The following is a 24697-nucleotide window of genomic DNA, read 5'->3' on the forward strand; positions in this document are numbered from 1 at the left end:
TGTTAGTTTCTACATTATGTCAAAATCAATGACATTTACTTAATTTCTTCTCCAAATATGGCTAGTTCACGGATAAGCCCATATTTTTTCTCTTGAAATTTTTGGTGAAAAGAAGATTGAAGCTTTGTAGTTAGATTTTAGTAGTTGATTTTGTATGTTGACAAAGAGATTGTTTCCATTGGCTTATGTAATTCACCTCTTTTTTTAATGTAATTTTTCCAGATGAAAAGTACAAATAATTTATGAAAATTCAATTTAGACAGTAAATTAGTAAGAAAAAATGATTAGTAGACATGAGGAAGTAAGCACGCACATAAGTATCTGATTAAATCGTATCGAGACGAAATAAATATTCAAAATCGTCAACTCTTCTATTCTTCTTCCTCGCTAAGGATACAAAAAAGACTGTTGAGATCGAAATCAAACCACCATGGCGGGTCGTTACGGATCGCAAGTGATGACAATGACGGTGACCAACACTCCATCGGCGGATCTCGCCTTCACTAACCTCGCTTACTGCTCCTCCTCCGATCTCCGTCAGTTCTCCGTTCCCGGCTCCGATCTCTTCCTCGCCAACGTCGCCGACTCCTTCATCCTCTCCCTCTGATATCCTTTCACGATCCATTTGTTACGTTACACGAGTTGATTAGTGTTCTTATATCTGTAAGGCGCTAGGTCTAGACCATGTTAAATTAAGTCTTCTTTGGAGCTCTCAACGGAAATCGAACCTGCGATCGTTTATAGTCTTGCTAGATGATCCAAGAGTTTTTAGTCACTAATCCAAATTCTATTTCATATAATTGTATTAACGGTTCAATAAGTCCTTCGTTTAGAGATGTTGAACTTTGTTCCTTGTGTTATTCTCTGTGAGATGGTGTTTTCTTTTGTTGTGAACTTAACTGGTGATCACTGGGCATGGAAGCATCCGTGATGGAAGCATTGCTCTCAATGCTATTCAACGGAGGCACGGTAGAGTCTCCACTGGTGACATGGTCTCTGTTAGCAGGTCATTTTCTTTGCCGCAACCTTCTAGACTCAGGAGAGTCCGGACCTTTTGGTTTCTCAAAAAAAAAGTCTGTCTTGTTTTTTGCAGATTTGTTCCTCCTGAAAATTTTGAGCTGGCTATGCTGACTCTTGAGTTAGAGTTTGTTAAGAAAGGGACTAAAAGCGAGCAGGTTTGTTGTTGATGTCTATCATCTGTTTGTTTCTTGGTACCTTTGCAGGCTGTTATTGAATTTAACTTCCGTGTGCAATTTTTTTTTTGTTTTCACAGGTTGATGCTGCTCTCCTTTCGACCCAACTTAAGCGGAAATACATCAACCAGGTATAGAGAGATCCTTCTTCCTCTTCTTCTGTAGTATCTGTTCTTGTTACATTTATTGGTCTCATAATATACACTAGTCTTGTCATTTATTCATAACCATGTGTCTAATAGAAAAATGAGAGAAACGATAGATACCTAAACATCTAAGGTCTATATAAAATAAATTAGCTGGTATTGAATGTTTACATGGATGTCGTCTGCAAATCCTGCTCAACTGTAGTTTTTAGTGAATGCATTTGGTGACTATTCTGAAAATCCTGTGCCTAAGGTTATTTGCCCATGTGTTTCTAGACTACGTGGTATCATTTATATGTTTATTTGGCATTTTTTATTCACAAAATCAACTAGATTTATTGAAACAATGCACACTGCTGCAGGTCCTGACTGTTGGCCAGAAAGTAACATTTGAGTATCATGGAACTAATTACATTCTTACGGTCAATCGAGCCGATGTAGAGGGTCAGAATCAATCTAATGGCATCGAAAGAGGGATGCTTTCTCAAGATACATATATTGTGTTTGAAGCATCAAACGCCAGTGGCATAAAGGTCTGATTTTGATGAATTCCGTAAAGCTATGTGTTATTGATCAGTTACTCGATTTTCTATCAGTTGATGAGTCAATCATACATTTGAAACAGTAAACATAATATCATATCTGATGTTTGCTAATTTACGGAAACAAATGCTGATTGCTATCTTGTATAATCATATTTAACTTGTGCGTTCTTATGCAGATTGTTAACCAACGGGAAGCTGCTAGCAGCAATATATTTAAACATAAGGAATTTAACCTCGAGTCTCTGGGCATAGGAGGTCTGGGTGCGGAGTTTGCTGATATATTTAGAAGAGCTTTTGCTTCTCGTGTATTTCCTCCTCATGTCACAAGCAGGTTCTGTCATTCATTCTTCAAGCAAATGTTACACTATATTCTGTATATATTTTTTTCTAAGTTTATGTTTCTTGATCTTGCAGACTGGGAATAAAGCACGTTAAAGGGATGCTTCTGTTTGGACCTCCTGGTACTGGCAAAACCCTTATGGCACGGCAAATTGGAAAGATGTTGAATGGAAAAGATCCAAAGGTATTTCTGACCCTCTAGATATTCCCTCAAGGAAATTTCCCTTATGATAACTTACAGGCTTGTAGTCCTTAATCTCGCAGCATCTATTTATTAGTTTTTATGCAGGATTTCATATGCATTGATACACCTAAATGTTTCATCATTTCATGAATAGTTTTGGTGCCCTGATTAGATGGACGCTTTTGCAAGACCCTATTATTGACTCTTTACTTGTCTCACTATTTTCTTCAAACATTGGCCGGCTGGTAGCTACAGACTGTATTTTAATTGTTTTCAACACTCGTTTACTACCGTTTAATGTTTGATTAATTTTGTTTCTTAGTTAGTTCATTGACTTTGTTCCTTAAAACGTTTACTACCGTTTAATATTTAATGCTCCGGTTGCTCTTTTCTGGCATAATAGATCGTTAATGGTCCTGAAGTGCTGAGCAAATTTGTTGGTGAGACGGAAAAAAATGTAAGAGACTTATTTGCTGATGCTGAGCAAGACCAGAGGACCCTTGGTAAGGAACTGTTTTCCCTGAGCTGTGTTTTCTTTTTCTTACGCATATGCTAATTGGACACTCTTATTTTTCCTTTCTCAGGTGATGCTAGTGAGTTACATGTCATCATTTTTGATGAAATTGATGCTATCTGTAAGGTACACGGCTTTTACTTTTTAGAGAATTTTTGCTAACTTGAAGTTATAAATATGATTTTAATTTTGACGACCAGCCCATTGATTCTGGGGCAAAGAGTTGGAAATTTATTATTTTCTTGGGATCCGCTGGTTATAAGAGTTTCAATAATAAAACTGTTTGCTTCGTGATTTTCAGTCAAGAGGCTCAACGAGAGATGGCACAGGTGTCCATGATAGTATTGTGAACCAGCTTTTGACAAAGGTCAGTCAAAGATCAAGCTAATCTCTGTTTATTTGGTGTTTTCACGGATGTGCCTAACACTTCTCTTTCCAGATAGATGGTGTGGAGGCCTTGAACAATGTTTTGCTTATTGGAATGACAAATAGAAAGGATTTGCTTGATGAAGCTCTTTTAAGGTATCTCTATCCTTGGGGTGATAATTAGCGATGCTGTCTCTTTTATACTCAGTTACATAACTGGAACGTTCTGATGTAGTTTTTAAAACTTATTTTTCTTTATTGTTCATTTGAGAAGATACCATCCCAAAGCGTATTTGTTGCTTAGATCAGCTTTTAGAATGAGTAGTGCATGCTACTTCAGACCTTTTATTTTTTATTATTTTGACTATAGGCCTGGAAGATTGGAGGTTCAAGTTGAGATAAGCCTTCCTGATGAAGCTGGGCGCCTACAAATTCTTCAGATTCACACAAACAAGATGAAGGAAAATTCTTTCCTTGGTCATGATATCAATCTCCAAGAGCTTGGTATAGCTTCATAGATTATACTTTTTCAATTCATGGAATGTTTGGTAGTCATGTTTCATCCAATATATCTAATCAAAAGAAACAAAAGAAAGTTCTCTTGCATATTGACTAGATACTTACTAACATAATTGTGTCACTGACCAAATATGTCAATATTGTCTTGCAGCTGCTCGAACAAAAAATTACAGTGGTGCGGAGCTTGAAGGTGTTGTCAAAAGTGCTACTTCATATGCGTTAAACAGACAATTAAGCATGGATGATCTTACAAAGCCAGTGGAAGAAGAGAACATCAAGATCACTATGGAGGATTTTCTCCATGCAATCCATGAAGTTCAGCCTGCCTTTGGAGCTTCCACAGATGACTTGGAGCGCTGCAGGTAATTTTCGATAATAAGTTCATGGTGTTCTAGACTCTAGACGATTTTTGATATGTCTTGATGGAATGGGCCTTTGCACATATGATATGCTTATACTAGTTTCAAAGCCAAACTTAAATCTCTTCGTTCCTGTGAGTCATGTTCTGAAAATGCAGTTCTTGTTACCTAGGAACTGCTTTTTCTTATCTCTTTAGGATAATTTCATTGATTTCTGAATTGTAATTAGAAGTCTAGTATGTGAAATTGTACTTAGATGGAATGGGACGTTTGAGTTGATCTAAACTGGTCCCTGTTTATTTTTTGTTGTTCTTTCGTATCTGGCCAGTCCAATTCACTTGGCACGCATGTATCGTATGCATTACCTCTGGGTTTTGATTTACCAGTGCATTAATTTTGAATATTCTGACATGTATGCAGACTCAATGGGATGGTGGATTCTGGGAATAGACATAATCACATATACAAAAGAGCTATGCTTCTAGTTGAGCAAGTTAAAGTTAGTACTAGAAGTCCTCTAGTCACTTGTCTTTTGGAAGGGCCCAGTGGAAGGTATCTTCTTCCGTAGTTTATAGCCTACATTTTTCTCCGGCTTGATGTTTTGCAAACCTTTGCTGATTTTTAAACTTTTCCTTTTCTGGGCAGTGGGAAAACTGCTTTAGCTGCAACAGTTGGTATCGATAGTGACTTCCCATATGTTAAGATTGTAAGTATACAGCGTATTAAACCTTACCATTGTTTTCTCTTAGTGTGATATTGATTCGCTATTTTTGTTAGGTCTCTGCGGAAACGATGATTGGTCTTCATGAGAGCACAAAATGTGCTCACATTGTCAAGGTTTGTGCTTTGTAGAGAACTCTTATATACTGTAATTTTGTTCTATCAACTGCTGAATCTATTTTGGTGTGAATGAGGCAGGTATTTGAGGATGCATATAAATCACCAATGAGCATCATCATCCTTGATGATATTGAAAGGTTATTATTATCTGCCATTTGTTTCCTTACATAAATTGCCTCCTGCTCCAGTACAATGAATTTCTGAAAATTGTAGATTGTTGGAGTACGTAGCAATCGGTCCTCGTTTTTCAAACATTATTTCTCAGACGTTGATGGTTCTTCTCAAACGACTTCCTCCTAAGGTGCTTCATTCACCATTTTGCAGATTCTGTATTTTTATGCTTGATCTGTTGATCATCACTTACAGTGAAATCATCTCTGGTTTGGTTGTTTGTAGGGAAAGAAACTTCTGGTCTTTGGGACAACAAGTCAGCTAACCTTCTTAGATTCTGTTGGTATCTGTGAGGCCTTCTCTATCACTTACTCTGTTCCAACATTGAGAACAGAGGACGCAAAGAAGGTAAAAAATGGTCCTTAGTAACTATCTACTCCTTAGTTCCAGTTCCCATCGATTTCTGGATTCTTGAACTGGTGCGTTTGTTTCTCAGGTGCTGAAGCAGTTTAACGTCTTCTCAGAGGATGATGTGGAAGCAGCTGCCGAGGCTCTCGATGACGTATGTGTTTAGTAACCAGGAATGAAGAACAATATATTTATGTTTCATGCTAACTTCTAAACTTCATACTTTGACTTTGCAGATGCCAATCAAGAAACTGTACATGCTAATAGAGATGGCAGCGCAAGGAGAGTACGGTGGATCTGCAGAAGCTATCTATGCCGGGAGTGAGAAGATCAAGCTCACTCATTTCTTTGATTGTCTCCAAGACGTAGTCCGATTCTAACCACTTCCCATGCAAGTCGTTTTCTTTAAACTACTGCTTCCTTCATTGTTTTGCCTCTTTTTTTTTTTGCTTCTGGGTGGAGCTTTTGAAAACTCGGTTGTGTATTTGGAAATCTTGTTACTCTTTGGGATTTTAGTTCATTGGTTTAGTGGAGGAATGAATGTAACTGATAAAGATCCTTTGTCTATTACTTCTTTTGGTGAGTGAAAGAATACTTGGGATGTTTAGTTATAAAAGTATTCCACTCGTTTATTGAAACAAAATATCATGAGGTTGAGACAATTGGAGCAGTTAGATATAGCTATTTATACCGAAAGTCGTCATAAAATTTCATAATTATGTTTTCTACAAATGTGCTAAAATATAAAATCAAGTCAAATCTATTTGTGAAACTTTGCTCTCTTAGATACAACATGACAAATAATATACGCAGTGTAACATAATTTGAAATATCTTTTCTCAGCATATTTGAATTTTTGAAATAAAGGAAATAATTATATAAAATTCATAAGAAGAAAATTTTTAGAAAAAAAACAAAAAATTTAGAGGCAATAAATGAGTTTGTTGGTCGGTAACATTAGCACTCTTTCCCACTTGCTAATTTATTCGAAGGTGATGTCTCCATTGCTCCAAGCGTTTAATTTTTCTAATTTACTTATTTACCCTTAAGGCATCCGTTCAAATAGGAGTGAGCATTTCGGTTTAATTACTTGTTCGGTTTGGATTCGGTTTGGTTTAAAAAATCTCGAACCAAATTAATATTGTTTGGTATATGTTCGGTTTGGTTCGGTTTTACTTCGGTTCAGTTTGTGTTCGTTTCGGTTTGTGTTTAGTTCGGTTTTGGTTTGATTTGGTTTGTGTTTGGTTCGGTTTATTTTGGTTTTGTTTGTATTTTTCAGTTCAACCAAGTTAATTTTTTAGTTTTATTCTAGTTCAATTACAAAAATATGATTTATAAAAACATAAACAAATCATTATTTGATACTAAATCATTTTTTTCTTCATATTTAAACGTAAAACCAAAACACAATAAATATATAGAAAATGTAATTTAATAATTTTATATTATTATCTTCAAACCTAATATAAGTATCATAAAATAATTTTTTTCCGTTTTGATGTTAATATATGAGATTTATATTCTTTTATCTTATTTTTAGTTGTGCTTATTCTATTCATTTAAAAGTAAAATGTATAAAATTATGTTTAGTTATTTAGGCTAAATAGTTAAATATACTAAATCTTAATATTTTTAATATATTAGTTTAATATAATTAAAAACACTTTGGTTTTTTGGTTCGGTTCGGTTTAAAACCAAACCGAACCATTTAGGTTGATAAATTCTTGAACTGATCAGGTTAGACATATATTTTTGGTTTGGTTTAGATCGGTTTTGGTCGGTTCGGTTTGGGTTTTTGCCCACCTCTACGCCCAATTACCCGTCTTATCTAACACATTCTAACGTCTCCGTTTAAAACTGCCGAACTACGTGTCGTTCCTTGCATACGCACAATGTGTCAAACGTTTGCAGTGTGCATCAATATGGAAAAGGGTTAATTTCAACATTTTATTTGACGTGTTTTTTTTTCTTTTTCTAACTTTGTAATAGTGCATATTCCAAACTGAATTAAAAAAAAATTAAAAATACTATATGAACTTTACGTATTGTGCATTTTCATTCTCGAACTTTATAATAATGCATAATCCATATTGCGATAAACAAATGTTTAAAAGTATTTCATGATCTCTCAAAATCATAGTTATATATATTGGCCGTCAAATGTGCCAGTCATCTTTTTTATTAAAACGGCGTCATTTGTATAAATTCTGTAAAATTAAAAAATTTAAAATAGTAAATAAATTATCAAAATCATGCTTCTATATATTGACTGTAAAAAATTTTAGTCATTTGTCAATTTATCAAAACGATGCTTTTTAGATAAATTCTGTAAAATTAAAAATTAATTATTTAGGACGCTCGAATTCTCGTACTGGTGGTCAAGTAAGAGCATATTAACTGCCAGACTAAAGTGACTATCTTGTATAAATTATGTAAACATTAACTTATATATAAGTTTTAGTTTAATCAAATGAATGTTGTCAAATTTTATTTTTTTTAGTTTTATCAAATAAATATATAATTATTTATGTTATGTTTTAAAATTTAACTTTAAAAATCATTGTTTTATAAATTTAAATTAGTTATTACTGTATATATTTACTTTATAGTATTACTAAAAACTAAAATATATTGTAAAATTTAGAAACCAAGAAACCAATTTTAATTTTAAAGAATTTATCAAAACAATGTCGTTTTGATCTAGTTTTATCTTCTCATAGTCAATACATAGGTATTCCTCTATATATATATATATTGTTAAACTATAGAACTCATATAATGTAACTAAAAATCTTCAGTATTAATTAAAAATTAAACTTGAAATTAAAATTACGTTCTTAAAGATATATCTAACATTATAGTTAAATCAAAATTATACTGATTTATCAAGGAAAATATTTTCAATATTATATATATATGTGTGTGTATGTGTTGACATTATCCTTTAGTTGACCACAAAATTTTATCCTCAAATTTAAACAAATTTTCAATATCTAAATAAGTTATTTAACAAATATTACAATTAACTACTCATAATATCAAAATATATTTTAAAATCATATAAATAATTATTTTAGATCGATATGACATAAATCTCTTAATGAGTATACAATATTATAATTTAAAATAAATCTTAATTATTTTATTTTAATTAATATTTAAAATTTAAAATATAGTTAAATTTTCTAAAACTTAACCTACAATTAATAAGTAAACAATTTTACTATCTTTTTGGGTTATGCTATTGAATATACAAAATATTTATCAAGTACAAAATGAGTTAGACAGACAGATTAACCATTTCATATGAACTAACAAAAAGATTAATAATTTTGTCAACCAAAAAATAATCACGTGTTTTGAAACCGCTCTCAAAATCTAATATTAGCCTTTTAGATAGTATTAAATAGAGAACTACGACCACTCAAATTGATGATCAATAAAACATTGAGATACTTATTGACGACTTAGTTAACAATGAAGTATTGTAATGAAAGAAGTTATCCCACACTGATATATCGTCATGTCCATCCTCCAATATTGGAAATAGTTCTTGCATATAAGAGTATCTAGTTTTTGTTTTTGACAAACGGATATTATAAGAGTATCATCTAGTTAAATAAATACAAAACATTACTATCATATATAATTAATCTCAATTAGTATTTGAGCAATAAAAACATTTATGAATTTATGCACAAATTTAAACATACACACATACTCATTCAATATATATAAGCGCGCACACACATACTATAATAGAGTACTTAATTAATCTACAAACTAAAAATCTAGATTTTGAGAACATAAAACCACGTAGTGACAAAAATAAACATTTGTAAACCTAACTGATCGGTTGTTGTTGGTACAGAGGTTAGAAAATGGGTTGGTAATAGATGCATTTACACATTAATTAGTATGGAAGCAAAAGGACCCATATATAAGTAATATAAATTACTTTTCAAAGCTGATGGTTTCTTACCTATATGGGTATAAGAATTGGGAAACCAGGAGGTGAAAGAAAAACAGTAACTTTTTAAATTTGTCTTTTACCTTATATGAACTGAAACTCTCCTCTATATATATACAAGTAAGAGTAAGTTTCTCCCACAGGAGCATTTATGGAGCTTTAGATAATCATAAATGCATTGCACCCTCTCTATGCGCCAAGCAATAACTCCTTTTTCTTCTTGCAAATCCACCTGTTTCCTTTCTTCCTCCCTTGTCTTCTTCTTCTCTTTCTCCTTCTTCCACAAACTTCCATTGTACCTAGTTAGCTCTTCCTCGTTTTAAGATTATCCAAGAAAAACCCGGGTTTTGGTGACCGGTCGGTTATCCCGGATCTTTTGTTACCCTCAAGAAAAACTGGCACAAACCAAAGATCATTGTGAATTAGGGTTTCATTATGCCTCCAGAAGTAAGATCTCTCTCTATATATGTATATATATATATTATGCACGCAGATATGTATCCCTATGCTTTTTTTTTTGTCAACATGTATCCCTCTGCATATGTACTGCATGTCTGAGAATTAAGAATAAGGGGTTAGAGCTTCCATTTATTTTCTTCTTTTTTAATTTAAATTTTGGTTTCTCAAGATCTAGATTTATATAATGCTGTGTTTATGTTTTAGATTTTTTTTTGATATAGTTTAGTTTAACGCGTTAGTGTCTTTTTGCGAAGACTTATGATCTCGTTAAGAACTAAGAAAGCGTTACTAATTAAAAACTTTCTTGGAGTTAGAAGTTCAAAAGGGGTTTGACGAAATCTACTTGGTGGTTGTGTAACCAACACAGTCCATTGACTTATTGTCAACGCTTAAATTAACCCTATAGACTATATACTACATTTAATTATAGAACCCTAGATCTGTATCTTTCTACACATTTAATTAATTAAGTCTAGTCTATCTTATTAGTTTTAGTATCTTCACTGAAAACGGTTCCTTTTATTGCACTAAGACCAAGGTCAATTTAATTTTTTAATAAATTTAATTGAGAGATTAGAAACTTGTACTCTCTCTCTCTCTCTCTCTCTTACTAGCTTTTGAGAGAGAAACTCATTTAACTGGAACCCAAAATTTCCACCAACCAAAAGGAAAAAGAAAAAAAATAACTACAAGGAGATCTCTCTTTATAGGGTTTCAAAAACTTCCAAAGAACTCAGAAGATCAGATCGAAATAAGTATGTTCTTGTTTTCATTTTTGACCTTACCCCAAATTAGGGTTTCTTAAAGAACATAGCTCTCTTTCCCATCTTCCTTCACCGTCAGATCTGTCCGGTAGATCTAATGTTTTTGAGAAGTCTTGTGACTTTCCATGATTGGTTTTCTTTCTTTGTTGATTTGCACGCACACTAGGAGACAGATACGCTCACATATATGCACTGTTTTATATATGAATGTATATATGTACTATAGATCCCTTTCATCTTAAGTATGAAGAAGGATGGTATTTTCTCTATAATTTTCTTTTCAAAAATATCATTTTTGGTATATATATATACAAATGTTTCATCTTATTTACATCACATATTTATACAATTAATGTATCAGAAGATTATCATGATTATAGCTAGTTTATTAATATGTTATATTAAAAAAGTAGATACACATATGTGTAGACCTATGCGGTTGTGGTTGTGGCTCAGTGTCGTCGAATATTATCATTCATCTCGATCTAGCTTGAAGAAAAAACGTGAACTTCTCCCTGGTTTTTTGTTGTTGCTAAGAATCAGTTTTTGTATCAAGCTATATTTATATAATTATCTAAATTAATACTTATTTTTATTTATGTCTAATTTTCTACTATTAAGATAATGCTCATATAGTTTTGATTTATGATATATCTGAACATTTCAAATACAATCTTTAACTATTTCTATTTTGGGCATGCAGTGGAAGATATACTTGGAGTAGAAAATCAAATCAAGAAACAATTATGATCATAGCCTAGAAGATTTGAAGGAACCCAACGTTCACAACTTAAAAACGGGAGTAGTATCTGACTGAGTGATCAGAATCAAATCATCATCACAATGTATCATCCAAACATGTTTGAGAGCCATCATATGTTCGACATGACCACAAAGAGTACCTCCGACAACGACTTTGGAATCACCGGAAGCCGTGAAGATGATTTCGAGACCAAGTCAGGCACAGAAGTCACCACCGAGAATCCTTCCGGTGAAGAGCTTCAAGATCCTAACCAACGTCCCAACAAAAAGAAGCGTTACCATCGCCACACGCAACGTCAAATCCAAGAGCTGGAATCGTAAGAAACAAAAATCACTCAAGCTCTAGCTCATATAATTAACAATAGACTTGAAAACATTTTCAAAGTTTAATATTTTGAGTGTTTTGGATTTTACAGGTTCTTTAAAGAATGCCCTCATCCAGATGATAAGCAGCGTAAAGAGTTGAGCCGCGATCTCGGTTTAGAGCCTCTTCAAATAAAGTTTTGGTTCCAAAACAAACGCACGCAAATGAAGGTATATGTAATCACTAACACATAATATATATAGTTAACCATTTTTCATGACAATACTATTAAAGGAAGTTATATTTATCACAATTTATTTGTGTGTAAAATATGTAGGCACAACATGAGAGGCATGATAACCAGATTCTCAAGTCAGACAATGACAAGCTCAGAGCAGAGAACAATAGATACAAAGAGGCACTAAGCAATGCTACATGCCCTAACTGTGGCGGTCCAGCTGCTATTGGAGAAATGTCTTTCGACGAACAGCATCTCAGGATTGAAAATGCTCGCCTCCGCGAAGAGGTAATATATATATCACACATATGTGTGTCTTAATTTAAATTGGATTAATCTGATTCTAGTACCACATGGCCTACAGATTGATAGGATCTCTGCTATTGCTGCAAAATACGTTGGGAAGCCAATAGGATCGTCATTTGCTCCACTAGCAATCAACGCGCCTTCTCGTTCGCTTGATCTTGAAGTTGGCAACTTTGGGAACCAGGCAGGTTTTGTAGGGGAAATGTACGGAACAGGTGACATTCTGAGGTCAGTCTCAATTCCTTCTGAGTCAGATAAGCCTATGATCATAGAGCTAGCGGTCGCAGCTATGGAGGAACTCGTGAGAATGGCTCAAATCGGGGATCCTTTATGGGTTTCTACTGATAATTCCATCGAAGTTCTCAACGAGGAAGAGTATTTCAGAACGTTTCCAAGAGGAATCGGACCAAAGCCATTAGGTTTGAGATCAGAGGCGTCAAGAGAATCAGCTGTTGTTATAATGAATCACATCAATCTCGTTGAGATTCTCATGGATGTGGTAATTAATTAAATTAAATTGTTTCTTGATCTCCAAGTTTTAGTTACTAACTTCTAGTTAACTAATATTTACTTCTGTCTTGTTTTTTTTTTATGTGTAAATAAGAATCAATGGTCTTGTGTTTTCTCTGGGATTGTGTCAAGAGCCTTGACGCTGGAAGTTCTTTCCACTGGAGTTGCTGGGAACTACAATGGTGCTTTGCAAGTGGTATGTATACTAAGTTGATTACTTGCTTCTCAAGAAACTAAACTAAAGAGTGTAGGTTATGTTATTAATGTTGGGTTTGTGTTTTTGTTGTCTGGAATGTAATTAAAGATGACAGCTGAGTTTCAAGTTCCGTCGCCGCTAGTCCCAACACGTGAAAACTACTTTGTGAGATACTGTAAACAGCATAGCGACGGTTCTTGGGCTCTGGTTGATGTCTCTTTGGACAGCCTTAGACCGAACCCGATTTCAAGAACTAGAAGAAGGCCTTCTGGTTGTCTGATTCAAGAACTACCTAATGGTTATTCTAAGGTAAAGCAGAAGATATGAAGGGCTTAGATTGAGTGTTCATGAAATTTAAGGTGAAATTTTGATATTTAGAGAAGTTATGGGGTGATTGTTTTTTGTTGTTTGAAGGTTACATGGGTAGAACATATGGAGGTGGATGATAGATCGGTTCACACTATGTATAAACCGCTGGTTCATTCCGGTTTAGCTTTTGGAGCGAGACGTTGGGTGTCTACACTCGAACGTCAGTGCGAGCGGCTCGCGAGTTCGATGGCCAGCAACATCCCGGCTAGTGATCTTTCCGGTACGTTTTTAGATGGCTATTTCAATGGTTTTGAAAGTGTTGGGGTTGAATTGAGAAGCTGTTAAATTTATTCATGAGAACCTGTCACTTTATGGTAATTGTGAATATGTTGTGGCTTGCTGATTTAAAAAGTTTATAAATTTACTCATTCAGTTACTTTAATTTTATGGAAATTGAACAAGTTGGGGGCTGAACTGAAAGTTTTGAATTTTACTCACAGGGCCTTTAATTTAGTGTTTGTTATTAGGTCCTTTAATTTTGTGGTAATTTTGTTAGATGTTGAGGGCTGAACTGAGAAGTTGTTAAATTTACTCATTAGGTCCTTTAATTTTCGTGGTAATTATGAATATGTTGGGGCTGAAATGAGACTCATTCAGGTCCCTTAATTTGTGGTAAATTATGAATCTGTGTGAGGCTGAACTGAAAAGTTCTTAATTTTACTAATAGGTTCTTTAATTTATGGTAATTTTGTTAATATTTGTTGAATTTACTAATAAGTCCTTTTCTTTTATGGTAATTATGATTGCAGTGATAACGAGTCCCGAAGGGAGGAAGAGCATGTTGAAGCTAGCGGAAAGGATGGTTATGAGCTTTTGCAGCGGTGTTGGCGCGTCGACTGCACATGCGTGGACGACAATGTCGTCAACTGGATCCGATGATGTTCGAGTCATGACCCGAAAGAGCATGGATGATCCGGGTAGACCTCCGGGGATCGTTCTTAGCGCCGCGACTTCATTCTGGATCCCAGTGGCTCCCAAACGGGTTTTCGACTTCCTCCGCGACGAAAATTCAAGAAGCGAGGTAAATAAAATACAGACCGGACCGGTCGGGTCGGTCTGACTTGGAATTATTCTTCTTACTGAATCCGGTTTATATTAGAACAACTGGAGCAGGTGATCCCAGTTGAATTCCAAAACCGGTTTACTAAATTTTGTCAAAAACCGGTTTAATAAATCACATACTTCCTCTGTTTAAAATTAACGATTTTTCCAACTTTTCTCACACTAAAAATTGAAAAGTTAATTATAGCTCAATTATTTTATGTGATTAATAATTTTTGTAACTTTAAACTAATAATAATTCAATAAATTAAATTATTTTGTGAAATTTATAATTTATCATTACTATTAATAAAATGCATAAACTTGTTTTTGTTTTTAAAAAAAAATTCTTAGAAACATTTATTTTTTGGAAAAATGGAGTATTTGATTAGTAATACTACAATATATTATCATTTTCAAATCATGTGCAAGTTTTATATTAGTGTTTTAAAAGAAAATTTCTTTATTTTCAAAAAAAATTCAAGGATATCAAAAATCATTTGTTCTTAATTTGTTTGTGTTTGAAACTTATTCATGCAGTGGGATATTCTCTCAAATGGAGGAATGGTTCAAGAAATGGCTCATATAGCAAACGGTCGCGAACCTGGAAACTGCGTCTCCTTGCTCCGAGTCAACGTAAGATTCTTGTTTGTAATATCAAGATTTTGTTTTTCGATGTCGGACTCAAAATGCTTTCGGTTGTAACAGAGCGGAAACTCGAGCCAAAGCAACATGTTGATTCTACAAGAGAGCTGCACGGACGCATCTGGATCGTACGTGATCTATGCGCCGGTGGATATAGTGGCGATGAACGTTGTTCTAAGCGGAGGAGATCCTGATTACGTGGCGTTGCTCCCGTCTGGTTTCGCTATATTACCCGATGGTTCGGTCGGAGGAGGAGGAGACGGGAATCAAGAAGTGGTTTCTTCTTCTACTGCATCCGAGAGTTGTGGTTCACTGTTAACCGTTGCGTTTCAGATACTTGTTGATTCTGTTCCTACAGCTAAGCTCTCTCTTGGCTCGGTGGCTACCGTTAACAGTCTGATCAAATGTACGGTGGAGAGGATTAAAGCCGCCGTTGCTTGTGACCGAGGTGGAGGAGGACCATAATTCTTCCAGGTATGATTTAATTTAGATTTGTGAATATTTTACCCATTTTCTGTGGTTTCTTAAATGAAAAGTTTTTCTAAATTGTAAACGCAAACGCCAAATGCAAAGCTGTTGTGTTTGGCGTTTGCGTTGACATTTAGAAAGATGTAAAACTAGCTTTTGAAACAGTCGAGATGGGGTAGTATTCTTGTGAAGCAAGAAAGAAGACTATAGTATATGTTTTGACTAATGTGGTTTGTGTTCTTTCTTTCGCCTGCAGAAGTAATAAGGAAGGAAAGGAGAAAAATAGCGTTTATGCCTTAATGGTTTATTTCTAGTTTCTGTATGTTTTGAAAATCCAGATGAAGTCAAGAACGCACCTTTAACGTTTAAATCTTTATCTCAAGGATGATGAGAAAAAAAAGGTAAAGAGGTTCGGGTATTGACTTCTGATGGAAACCCACGGTCTTTTTTATTTACCTTTCCTAAGCTTGTCTGTTCAGCGTTCTGCTTTATAACAGTTTGTGAACACTTTTGGGTGTCCTCTCTTTAGGTGTTTTACCCACCAAGTGTATGTTTCTTTATTGTTTTGTAAGCTCTTTTTGTGGCAAGACCATATATTAGTAACATTAGTTTCTGTTGAACTCCCTATTCAGCTTCTTCGTATATGATCGAACCAGAAAGAAAATCAGTCTACATCAAAAAGGTTCTAAAGTATTTCAAACTCAAAAAGCTCAGATGAATAAAACGTCAAACTTGTGTCTTGAGAATAAATATTTATTAAATCACATTTTTAGTATCTCAAATAAAAATCTTATTCTTTTTTTTTTCCATTTTTTAATAGGTAAATTTTTTTTGAGAGAGTATCAATAGCAGTGTTCTAAAACACTTCAGTTGTTTATAACTATCATAAAATTGAAATATTAAATTTATATTGCATGTAAACTTTATTTTGGTAACATCAAAACGCACTATGGAACTGGACTATTTTTTGTAGTTACCTATTTACTCTTTTTGTTCATGACCTTAGAGATTTTGTCTTTTTCCTACAAATTTCTATGGGGTTCACAGTTCAAACATTTGATTTGAGGTTATCGAAGTTTTATTTGTACAACCTTTTTTGTAAAAGTTTATTTATGTACTTTAGTTTAAATATTTGATGTGTTGTGCTCTTTAATCTTTAACTAGAGCTTGATCTATCTGCGTGCATATGCGGGTATTTGTTTTAACGTTTTTATATATTGATATTCGTTTTTCATTATTAGTGTTTTATATTTTAGATGTATTGCCATATAACTATATTGTATCCAAAAGACCTGAACTGAAACGGGTAATAAAACTATTTTTGCTATAAATATCTGAACACGTTTCAGATACATTAGTTATTTAAATAGTCTTATGTTTCTATACATCAGAATCAAAATCATTCAGATCTAGGAGGTCCAACTCGAAACCCACATAAATTTATAGTATCCAAGCGGGGATTAATTTCAAAACCCAAAAAATTGACCCCGAAAGAAACAACTTGTACCTGAATAAATATCCGAATGTCCATACCTAACTGATTTTGTAAATAAATTAAAAAAAAAAACTCTTTCTATATGTTTGGATAAAATAAGATAAATAGAAAGAATTTTTTTATTTAGTAAAATATTTATATGAAATGAAACATTAAGTGACAATAAATATAATATGTTTTAGTTATTTTGATTTAAGTTATTATATTGTTCACATAAATTGTGGTGACATCAAATTACAGTGATATATCATAAAGATGCTATATATATATTTTTTATTGGTTAATCTTTAGCCATTGATTGCTTTTAATCCAACGGCTGCAAGTCAATCTTTTGTTAATCTTTTTCCCTCTCTAGATTCTATATATCTTTGTGATTGTTTTTTACAGGGAAAGATTTTTATTCTAGTAAAGTAACAAAATGTAAAAATATGTAGCACATGCTAATCTAAAATAGCTTTAATCCTATAATGCTTACAAAAGTTTAGTCTTAAACAAAAGAATAAGAATTTATTTTGACTACATATATTTTACCATTAGACATTATTTTTTTATAATATTTTATTTTCTTTCAATTTTTTTTTTATTTTTTAAACGGATGTGTTAATTAATATTAAAACTCAAAATTATTATACTATTTTACCAAAAAATTATACCTACTTTAAAAATCATCAAAATTTGATATACATTTAATTTACACCTCTTTTTATCCAATTCATATACATATTTAATTCTAAAACTAAAAATAATTATTTATATGTTTAAATAGTTTCCTATTATATTTTTTGAATAAACTTTTATCATTTCACTTATATTTTTTTAAAAATCTCCTTTAATTTATGACAATATATAGTATTTTAAAATTTTATATTAATTAATTTAAATTTGTACAGTAATTTGGACCATTTTTTATCCACTTTCACCATTCAAATATATGTTTTAAACCGTTAGATCCGCTTGATCCGCACTTGTACTGCTCGATCCGCTTGATCCACTTTTGTTCCGTTCAATCTGCTTTAATCCGCTTGATCCGCAACGCTTGATCCGCTTTCTCCATTCGGAGCCTAAGAGTGAAATCATCTCATCGTCATCAGACGTTTTGCCATAAAACTATGGCCGTGAGATTAAAAAAAATGAGTATTAAAAAGTATAGATAAAAAAATGCAGACAAACAGTGCTGCGACAGAACTTTTTAACACACTACCCACCCAACACCTTCCTACGATCTTCTGAATTTGAGATCTGAGTTTTTGTCTATAAAGCTCCTTGTGATTTTCATGGTTGGTTGCTTTTGTGATGTACTGAGATTTATGTACTATAGTGAATGAGCTTTTCATGTTTCTTGAGAATTGTTTGATCTGTAATTGATTCCAGTTCGTTACGTTATAACCATGTGTAATGGCTGGTCTATGAGGCAACCAATGATAGATTGTGTTTAGAATTTGATTGTAGGTTTGTAACAGATGCTGGCATAGATATAAACGATTAATTCATTTGTACTACTCTCGGAAAAAGATGGTGTTAAGCAGATGAGAGGGGACATATAATCAAAGCATTAATAGCCATTTAATCTATTTTATTAAAAACGAATGATGAAATTTATAAGGTAGACTTTGAGGGGTTTATTGAACTGAGCAATTGAGAGAATTTTAATATATACTAAATCCTAGGGATTTTTAAAAAAATATTAGGATTTGAGCAAGTTTGTAGGAGGTATTTACATTGGAATTTATAGAAAATTTGAGAAAAATAAATTCTTTTAACTTCAAATTCTCTATATATTAATACAATCTTTACCCAATAAAAAACAACTAAAAATTAAACCACATAATCATAATGTGGAAGAAGAAAAGCTGAGCAAACGGAACAATGTTGAAAATTCATGCCATTAGCACTAACTCAAACCCACAACATCTGTATCTTCATCTCCTACCTGATTCAAGGATGAAGATAAGATGTTCTTCTGCTCAAAGGATCAAGATATGATCGATAAGGTTCCTTGGTTGATTATTAAAGCCAGTATTTATTTCGTTCCATCTCTATGGTTAATCCAATTTTTCAAACGAACTAGAGCAGACGAGAGACTCGGAAACAGGTTTTCAACGGCGATGCAGGATATATACAAAACGTCATGGACCAGGTCTTGTCATGTACACAAAGAAAGAAGCTATTATCTCAAGTAGCTGCACAAGAAGAAACAAAAGTCGATGTATCTCAAACTTAGAAAGTTATAGCTGTTCTTGTCACAGTTCATAGGCTCATCAAGATGGTGCATGATCACCTCTATAGCCAGATTCCTTGCTGCTTTCTTCGAACTTGTTGCCGAAGCATGTTTGGGCAGTAATAATTGTGATGTTTCTGTCATAAGTTGCTTATGTGATATGGATGCACCTATCCCTTGTGTTTATGTTTCTCGCTTAGCTCTTGCTGCAGCGAACGTTTTAAGCCTCTTTGGTTGTTTTTGGCTTGTTGAACAATACCTTCTTTGTTGAGGTTTAAGCTTTATTTATAAAACTTGGTTTGATAAATAAAATAACTGTTCTTGTCATATCTATATATCCAGAGTACTCTGGTCACTTGAAGAACATGTCCTGAACGCTTTTACCTAAAAGACAAGTTGTCAAAGCAAGCTATATCAATAGGAGAGATCAAAGTTTATCAACCAAGTGGAGAAAGGTATCAACAAATTGACGAAAAGATTCACGACCAAAAGGCGCTAACAGAGATGTATCTTTTGAGTTTAACAGATAATGTTGTCACGAGTACTAGGTCAACGTCCGGATACGTTGCTACTTGCTCGTAGTATTTGAGGATTAGAATCATGGTTACTGTATCAGCCAAGGGATGTCTTCGCTCCTGATCCGCCGTGTATTCGATCCACGTCTATTGAACCTTGTCACCTTACTTCTCCTTCCCAAGGATGTGATGCAGAATGGGGAACTGACTCGGGGAAAGTTGAGCAAAACACAAGTCCACACTCACAAAAACAACCAATGATTCAATTTGTTTGATCACTTTTCTGGAATGATGGTTTAAACAAGAACGTAAACTATTTTTTATTTTAAATACCATCTCATTAGGTGTTATTCTGGTGAAGTTTTTCTCAGTTAAATTTTAAGTACAAATCCCTTTTCTAGATGATCCCAACTAAACTTTGATAAATATTATTGATGAAATCCCAATATTCCAATAAGGGGGGATTTTAAAGAGTTTACATAAATGATCAGTTCAATAACCTTGGATTTATTAGAGTTTTTATAAATACCAAGTTCAATAAGAGAAGATTTGGAGAAAAAATGGAGTTCTCTCAAATCATGAGTTCAATAAGCCCCCTTTGAATCGTAAACAAAGGAAAATGAAAAATTTCACTTGAAGTTAGTGGTAGAGACTCCTTTCTCGCAATGTTTTTCATTTACCACTTTACATAATATACAAAGTTTACACAATATATATGATCATATAAACAATAATCAAATAAATAGTATCCACCAACATTGCTAATAAAGTAACACAATGTACAAAACTAAGTTTTTTTTTTTCAATAATTTTGTTATGTATTAACAAAATGAAAAAGTTATATAAATCAAAAAACGTATATGCGGACCAAACTATAATTTATGACTTCTAGCTAATTTAGCTAATCCGTGTTCTTCAACCACATCCATTTTACTTACATGTTGGAAGGAAGAAGATAAGGCCTTATTGGTTAAAGATGCTGAAAATTAATGTAGATAAGATCAAGTCAAGTGAATGATTATCTCAAAGTACAGGATAATCTAGCTAAATGTAGCTAGTCCGTTTCTGTTCTTTCTTTCTTTTGTTTTTTTTTCCCTACTTACTTTAGTATTAAAATGATTAGCGTTCAACATCATATATAGTAGGAGAAATGATCCAATGTTATTATTATTCTTCTTTTGACAAAGATGATTCAACATTATTATTTCTGATTTCTTTCACTTGATGAGCAAACCGGAGAATTTATTAAACAACACAGTCAATCTGATTGACTATATTTTATGATCAATCCTCAGCCTCCTCAGGTGGTTTTTGCGGGTTGAAGATGATCGAGACGCTGTTAACGCAGTGGCGTTCATCGGTAGGAGTATCATAACCTTCTCCTTTTGTAACATGGCCTAAATGCCCGTCGCATACTGCACAAGTGATCTCTGTACTCCTCCCATCTGGATCAGGCTGATGATAAACGTAGAATCAAATCAAGAAACACAGAAAAAGTTTTCAGTTATTTTAAAAAAACTGATGAAATTAAACCAAAAAAATATAAAGAGAAACTATACCGCTCGGTTAATGGCACCAGGGAGTCCTTCAAAGAAAGCTGGCCAACCACATCCGGAGTCAAACTTTGTAGTAGATTTATAGAGAGGAGTTTTGCATCCGACACAGCTGAAAATTCCATCCTCGAAGAATTTGTCATATTCTCCGGTTCCTGGTATTCTGAAACAATTTCACCAAAACATGAAAACGGATCCTTCAAAGATTCTTTATATGATTGCCTTGCAGATTAATTACCATGTTGAATCTATTAATTGAGAAACAAGGGATTCTTGAGTTATAAGACTCGAACGTAAAAGAAAGAACCCAAAAGTAACTTACTCAGTGCCTTTTTGTCGGAGGATCCTAAACTGCTCAGGAGAAAGGATCGCACGCCACTCCTCCTCTGTTTTCTGAACCACCCGTCCATGAGCTGCCGCCATCACCGCCACTTAAGATAACCTGAAGCTGAGATATTACGACGGAGGAACCGAATCAGATAATGATATTGTTCTTCTAGGTTCTTGATCAGACATTTATACCTAGTTTTCAGTGATGTATCTTTATTAGTTTTGCGTCTACATTCATTTAATACGAACTGTGAGACTATGATTAACCCGGGTTCTTAGGATGAGATTCTTAGCTTCGGCTAAGAAAAGCTAAGAACCGGCTCTTATATCTCTTATTTAAGAGCCGGTTCTTATATCTCTTATTTAAGAGCCGGTTCTTAGTCGAAAAATATAAAAAAACAAAAAAACAAAAAAATGTTAAATCATGAGTTAAGAACTCCCAAATTAAGAGTCTGGTTTAATCATGCTCGGTTTAATCATGCTTTTAGACCATGATTAACCCGGGATTCTTAAGATGAGGTTCTTAGACTTTAAGAACCGGTTTTTAATTTTCTTAGTTAAAAGTTAAAAAACTGTTTTTTAACTTCCATTAAGAACACCACTTTAAGAACCCCGGGTTATATCTGCTTAATTGACACCTAATCCTTTCCCGGTTCAGTTTCCGAAATTCGGATTCATATCATATGGAAACGTATCTCAGTTGAAATAAGCATTAGTGGGACGAAGACACATCATATGGTAGAGGTGGAAGGGAAGCAGACCGAATATTTTTCTGAAATTTTAAATTTTGAAAATCCGAATCCGTACCATCCGGTTCTGGATCCGTAACCGGATAAAATCTATTCTGATCAAAACATAGCTGAACCGGCTTTCGGGTGCTAATTCAGCCTTGATTGGTATATGTTGCAAATCGATAGATTAGGGATGTTCCGACTCAGCTAGATCCAAAACCCGCAATTCTATAGATATTTAAGTATTTAAGTTACGTCTAGTACGATCCAAAAATATTTAGCAAATCTATCTTATTGATTTATAATTACTAAAAATAATTAATAGTTGACGTGTTTATTATAAAAATTGCCATTGAAATTAACTTATTTCTTAGTGTCTTCATTAGAGTTAGTTCTTTCATATACGTTACATATATAATAAGCTATGATTTCAGAAATGTATGATGTACCTTTTTTGGAACACGTATGATGTACCTAATCATATGCAATTAAATTATCTTTTTTTGTTTTTGTTTTTATGCTTTTGGAAATATCCTACGAACATAACTACCCAAAATAATTCACCTTTAGTTGTTGAGACATATGTAGCTTATACTTACATAAAACATTATCTTCATTTGTGGCTTATATTGGAGTATGGACTAGAACTGTATCTAGACGACTAGACGCCAGGTGCGTGAGCTGGTCATCGAGATTGATAGATATTTTTGTACAGTTCCAGCCGTCCTTCCAAAGAGTTTGTACACGTTATCCAGAATGCTTGTGACGTTGTTACTTTACAACGTGGTTCTTGTTGATGTTTCTTCACCAGTGTCTTTCCCATGTCTCAAGGAATTGAGACTTGTAAACATCAAATTCCCAGGTGGTGATCTGAATCTGTCAGCAGGCTTCTATCTAATTGTCCTGTTTTTGAAGACTTGCTTGTGATGCTGTGTCCCCTGATGACAATATTGTAAATTTATGAGAATTAATGAGAGTTTATGAGAATTATTTGAGAGATTTTGGTGAAGAACTAAGAGAGATATGTGAGGAAATCCAAGAGAGAGAGACAAGAATATTTGAGGAACATTTTTCCTTAGATTGATTTAGTGTATACAATAGTTACATAAATACAAATATTCTTGTCTCTCTCTCTTGGATTTCCTCACATATCTCTCTTAGTTCTTCACCAAAATCTCTCAAATAATTCTCATAAACTCTCATTAATTCTCATAAATTTACATGGTATCAGAGCTACAAGCTCTTGAAACTTAAATCTCTTCCGCAAATTACTCTGATTTTTTTTTATCTCTTTAAAATCTCTTATCATTCACACCAGTCTCTCTCCTCTGTTCTTGAACTGTTTTTGAATTTTTCCAGTTCTGTTCTTGTGACTCTTGATGGATTCAGGAGAAAACTCAAAAATGGTGGTGATTCCAGTTACTCTTAAAGGAGCTAACTATCTACATTGGACAAGACTTGCTAAGACAGCTCTTGGAGGCAGAGGGCTTTGGGAGATTGTTGAAGAAGGTAGGCCACAAAAGAAGACTATCCTAGGAGAGGATGGCAAAGAGGTTGTTCTTGCTGATGCTGGCGCCAAGAAGAAATGTCAAGAGTACCAGTTGGTGTTGTCCATTCTTCAGCACAGTCTTGACCCCTCACTTCAGGAAGGTTACTCCTATTGTGAAACTTCCAAGGAGCTATGGGATACACTTCAGAAGGTGTATGGAAACAATTCCAACATCAGTAGAGTCTTTGAAGTCAAGAGAGCTATCAATACTCTTAGTCAAGAGGACAATGATTTTGATAAACATTTTGGGAAGTTCAGATCCTTGTGGGCTGAACTTGATATGCTCATCCCAGCAACTATTGATCCTGATGTGCTTAATCAAATGAGAGAGCAAGACAAGGTCTTTGCTTTGCTGCTTACCCTCAATCCAAGCTATGGTGACCTCATCAAGCACATCCTAAGGAATAAGGAGCTACCTTCTCTAGATGAGGTATGCTCTGAGATTCACAAGGAGCAAGGCTCAGTTGGTGTCTTTGGAAGAGGAAAGAAAGATTTGGTGCTTGCAAACCAAGCTGATGGAGCAGCAAACAAAAGCTCTTACAAAGCTGAAGACAAGACGGTGTGGATTTGTGATCATTGCAAGAAGAAATGCCATGGAAAGGACAAGTGCTGGATACTCCATCCCCATCTCAAGCCACAGAAGTTCAGGACAGGTTACAATGATGCCAAAGCAAACTTCTCTGGTGATATTGGTGAGTCATCTATACAAGGCAGCATGCACCAGACCAATGAAGCTTGTGAGAACAAAGG

General features: G+C 33.9%; 3 protein-coding genes and 1 pseudogene across 4 annotated transcripts; 3 read left to right on the forward strand and 1 right to left on the reverse strand.

The window, feature by feature from the left end:
• The first annotated feature begins 340 nt into the window (after positions 1–340).
• On the forward strand, positions 341–6136 carry LOC106328335 (vesicle-fusing ATPase-like). Its single transcript, XM_013766761.1, has 21 exons — positions 341–606; positions 911–1006; positions 1094–1175; positions 1274–1324; positions 1702–1872; positions 2061–2215; positions 2299–2407; positions 2811–2910; positions 2992–3047; positions 3223–3288; positions 3361–3443; positions 3658–3791; positions 3958–4168; positions 4586–4717; positions 4811–4871; positions 4943–5002; positions 5084–5142; positions 5219–5306; positions 5402–5524; positions 5613–5678; positions 5761–6136. Exons 1-21 carry the CDS (start codon positions 431–433, stop codon positions 5902–5904), a joined length of 2223 nt encoding a protein of 740 aa, XP_013622215.1. The 5' UTR covers positions 341–430; the 3' UTR covers positions 5905–6136.
• Positions 6137–9675: 3539 nt separating this feature from the next.
• LOC106335748 (homeobox-leucine zipper protein PROTODERMAL FACTOR 2) lies at positions 9676–16183 on the forward strand. Of its 2 annotated transcripts, none has more exons than XM_013774346.1 (12): positions 9676–9941; positions 11421–11796; positions 11896–12013; positions 12121–12309; positions 12386–12826; positions 12932–13033; positions 13142–13342; positions 13448–13622; positions 14152–14423; positions 14984–15079; positions 15152–15562; positions 15813–16183. In XM_013774346.1, exons 2-11 carry the CDS (start codon positions 11561–11563, stop codon positions 15551–15553), a joined length of 2232 nt encoding a protein of 743 aa, XP_013629800.1. In that variant the 5' UTR covers positions 9676–9941; positions 11421–11560; the 3' UTR covers positions 15554–15562; positions 15813–16183. The 2 variants fall into 2 exon arrangements, with proteins under 2 accessions (XP_013629800.1, XP_013629801.1); XM_013774347.1 differs by lacking the exon at positions 9676–9941 and adding an exon at positions 10535–10708.
• Positions 16184–19003: 2820 nt separating this feature from the next.
• On the forward strand, positions 19004–20059 carry LOC106330059 (annotated as a pseudogene).
• Positions 20060–20923: 864 nt separating this feature from the next.
• Positions 20924–21864, reverse strand: LOC106332205 (peptide methionine sulfoxide reductase B5-like). The gene is made up of 3 exons (XM_013770685.1): positions 21660–21864; positions 21344–21500; positions 20924–21239 (listed from the first exon to the last, which is right to left on the reverse strand). Exons 1-3 carry the CDS (start codon positions 21758–21760, stop codon positions 21069–21071), a joined length of 429 nt encoding a protein of 142 aa, XP_013626139.1. The 5' UTR covers positions 21761–21864; the 3' UTR covers positions 20924–21068.
• Between the last annotated feature and the right edge of the window lie 2833 nt (positions 21865–24697).

The sequence above is a fragment of the Brassica oleracea genome, chromosome C3 (genome assembly GCF_000695525.1).
Source record: "Brassica oleracea var. oleracea cultivar TO1000 chromosome C3, BOL, whole genome shotgun sequence".
Taxonomy (NCBI): domain Eukaryota; kingdom Viridiplantae; phylum Streptophyta; class Magnoliopsida; order Brassicales; family Brassicaceae; genus Brassica; species Brassica oleracea.

Bases quoted from the DNA above. Each gene is read 5' to 3' on its own strand.
- LOC106332205 (XM_013770685.1), bottom strand. From the start codon at position 21,760: ATGGCGGCAGCTCATGGACGGGTGGTTCAGAAAACAGAGGAGGAGTGG. The intron at 21,501-21,659 runs GTAAGTTACTTT...AAATTGTTTCAG, and splicing joins CTCCGACAAAAAGGCACTGA to AATACCAGGAACCGGAGAAT. The intron at 21,240-21,343 runs GTATAGTTTCTC...GTTTATCATCAG, and splicing joins CTGGTGCCATTAACCGAGCG to CCTGATCCAGATGGGAGGAG.
- LOC106328335 (XM_013766761.1), top strand. From the start codon at position 431: ATGGCGGGTCGTTACGGATCGCAAGTGATGACAATGACGGTGACCAAC. The intron at 2,216-2,298 runs GTTCTGTCATTC...TTGATCTTGCAG, and splicing joins CCTCCTCATGTCACAAGCAG to ACTGGGAATAAAGCACGTTA. The intron at 3,048-3,222 runs GTACACGGCTTT...CGTGATTTTCAG, and splicing joins AAATTGATGCTATCTGTAAG to TCAAGAGGCTCAACGAGAGA.
- LOC106335748 (XM_013774346.1), top strand. From the start codon at position 11,561: ATGTATCATCCAAACATGTTTGAGAGCCATCATATGTTCGACATGACC. The intron at 12,827-12,931 runs GTAATTAATTAA...TGTGTAAATAAG, and splicing joins TTGAGATTCTCATGGATGTG to AATCAATGGTCTTGTGTTTT. The intron at 13,343-13,447 runs GTAAAGCAGAAG...TGTTGTTTGAAG, and splicing joins TACCTAATGGTTATTCTAAG to GTTACATGGGTAGAACATAT.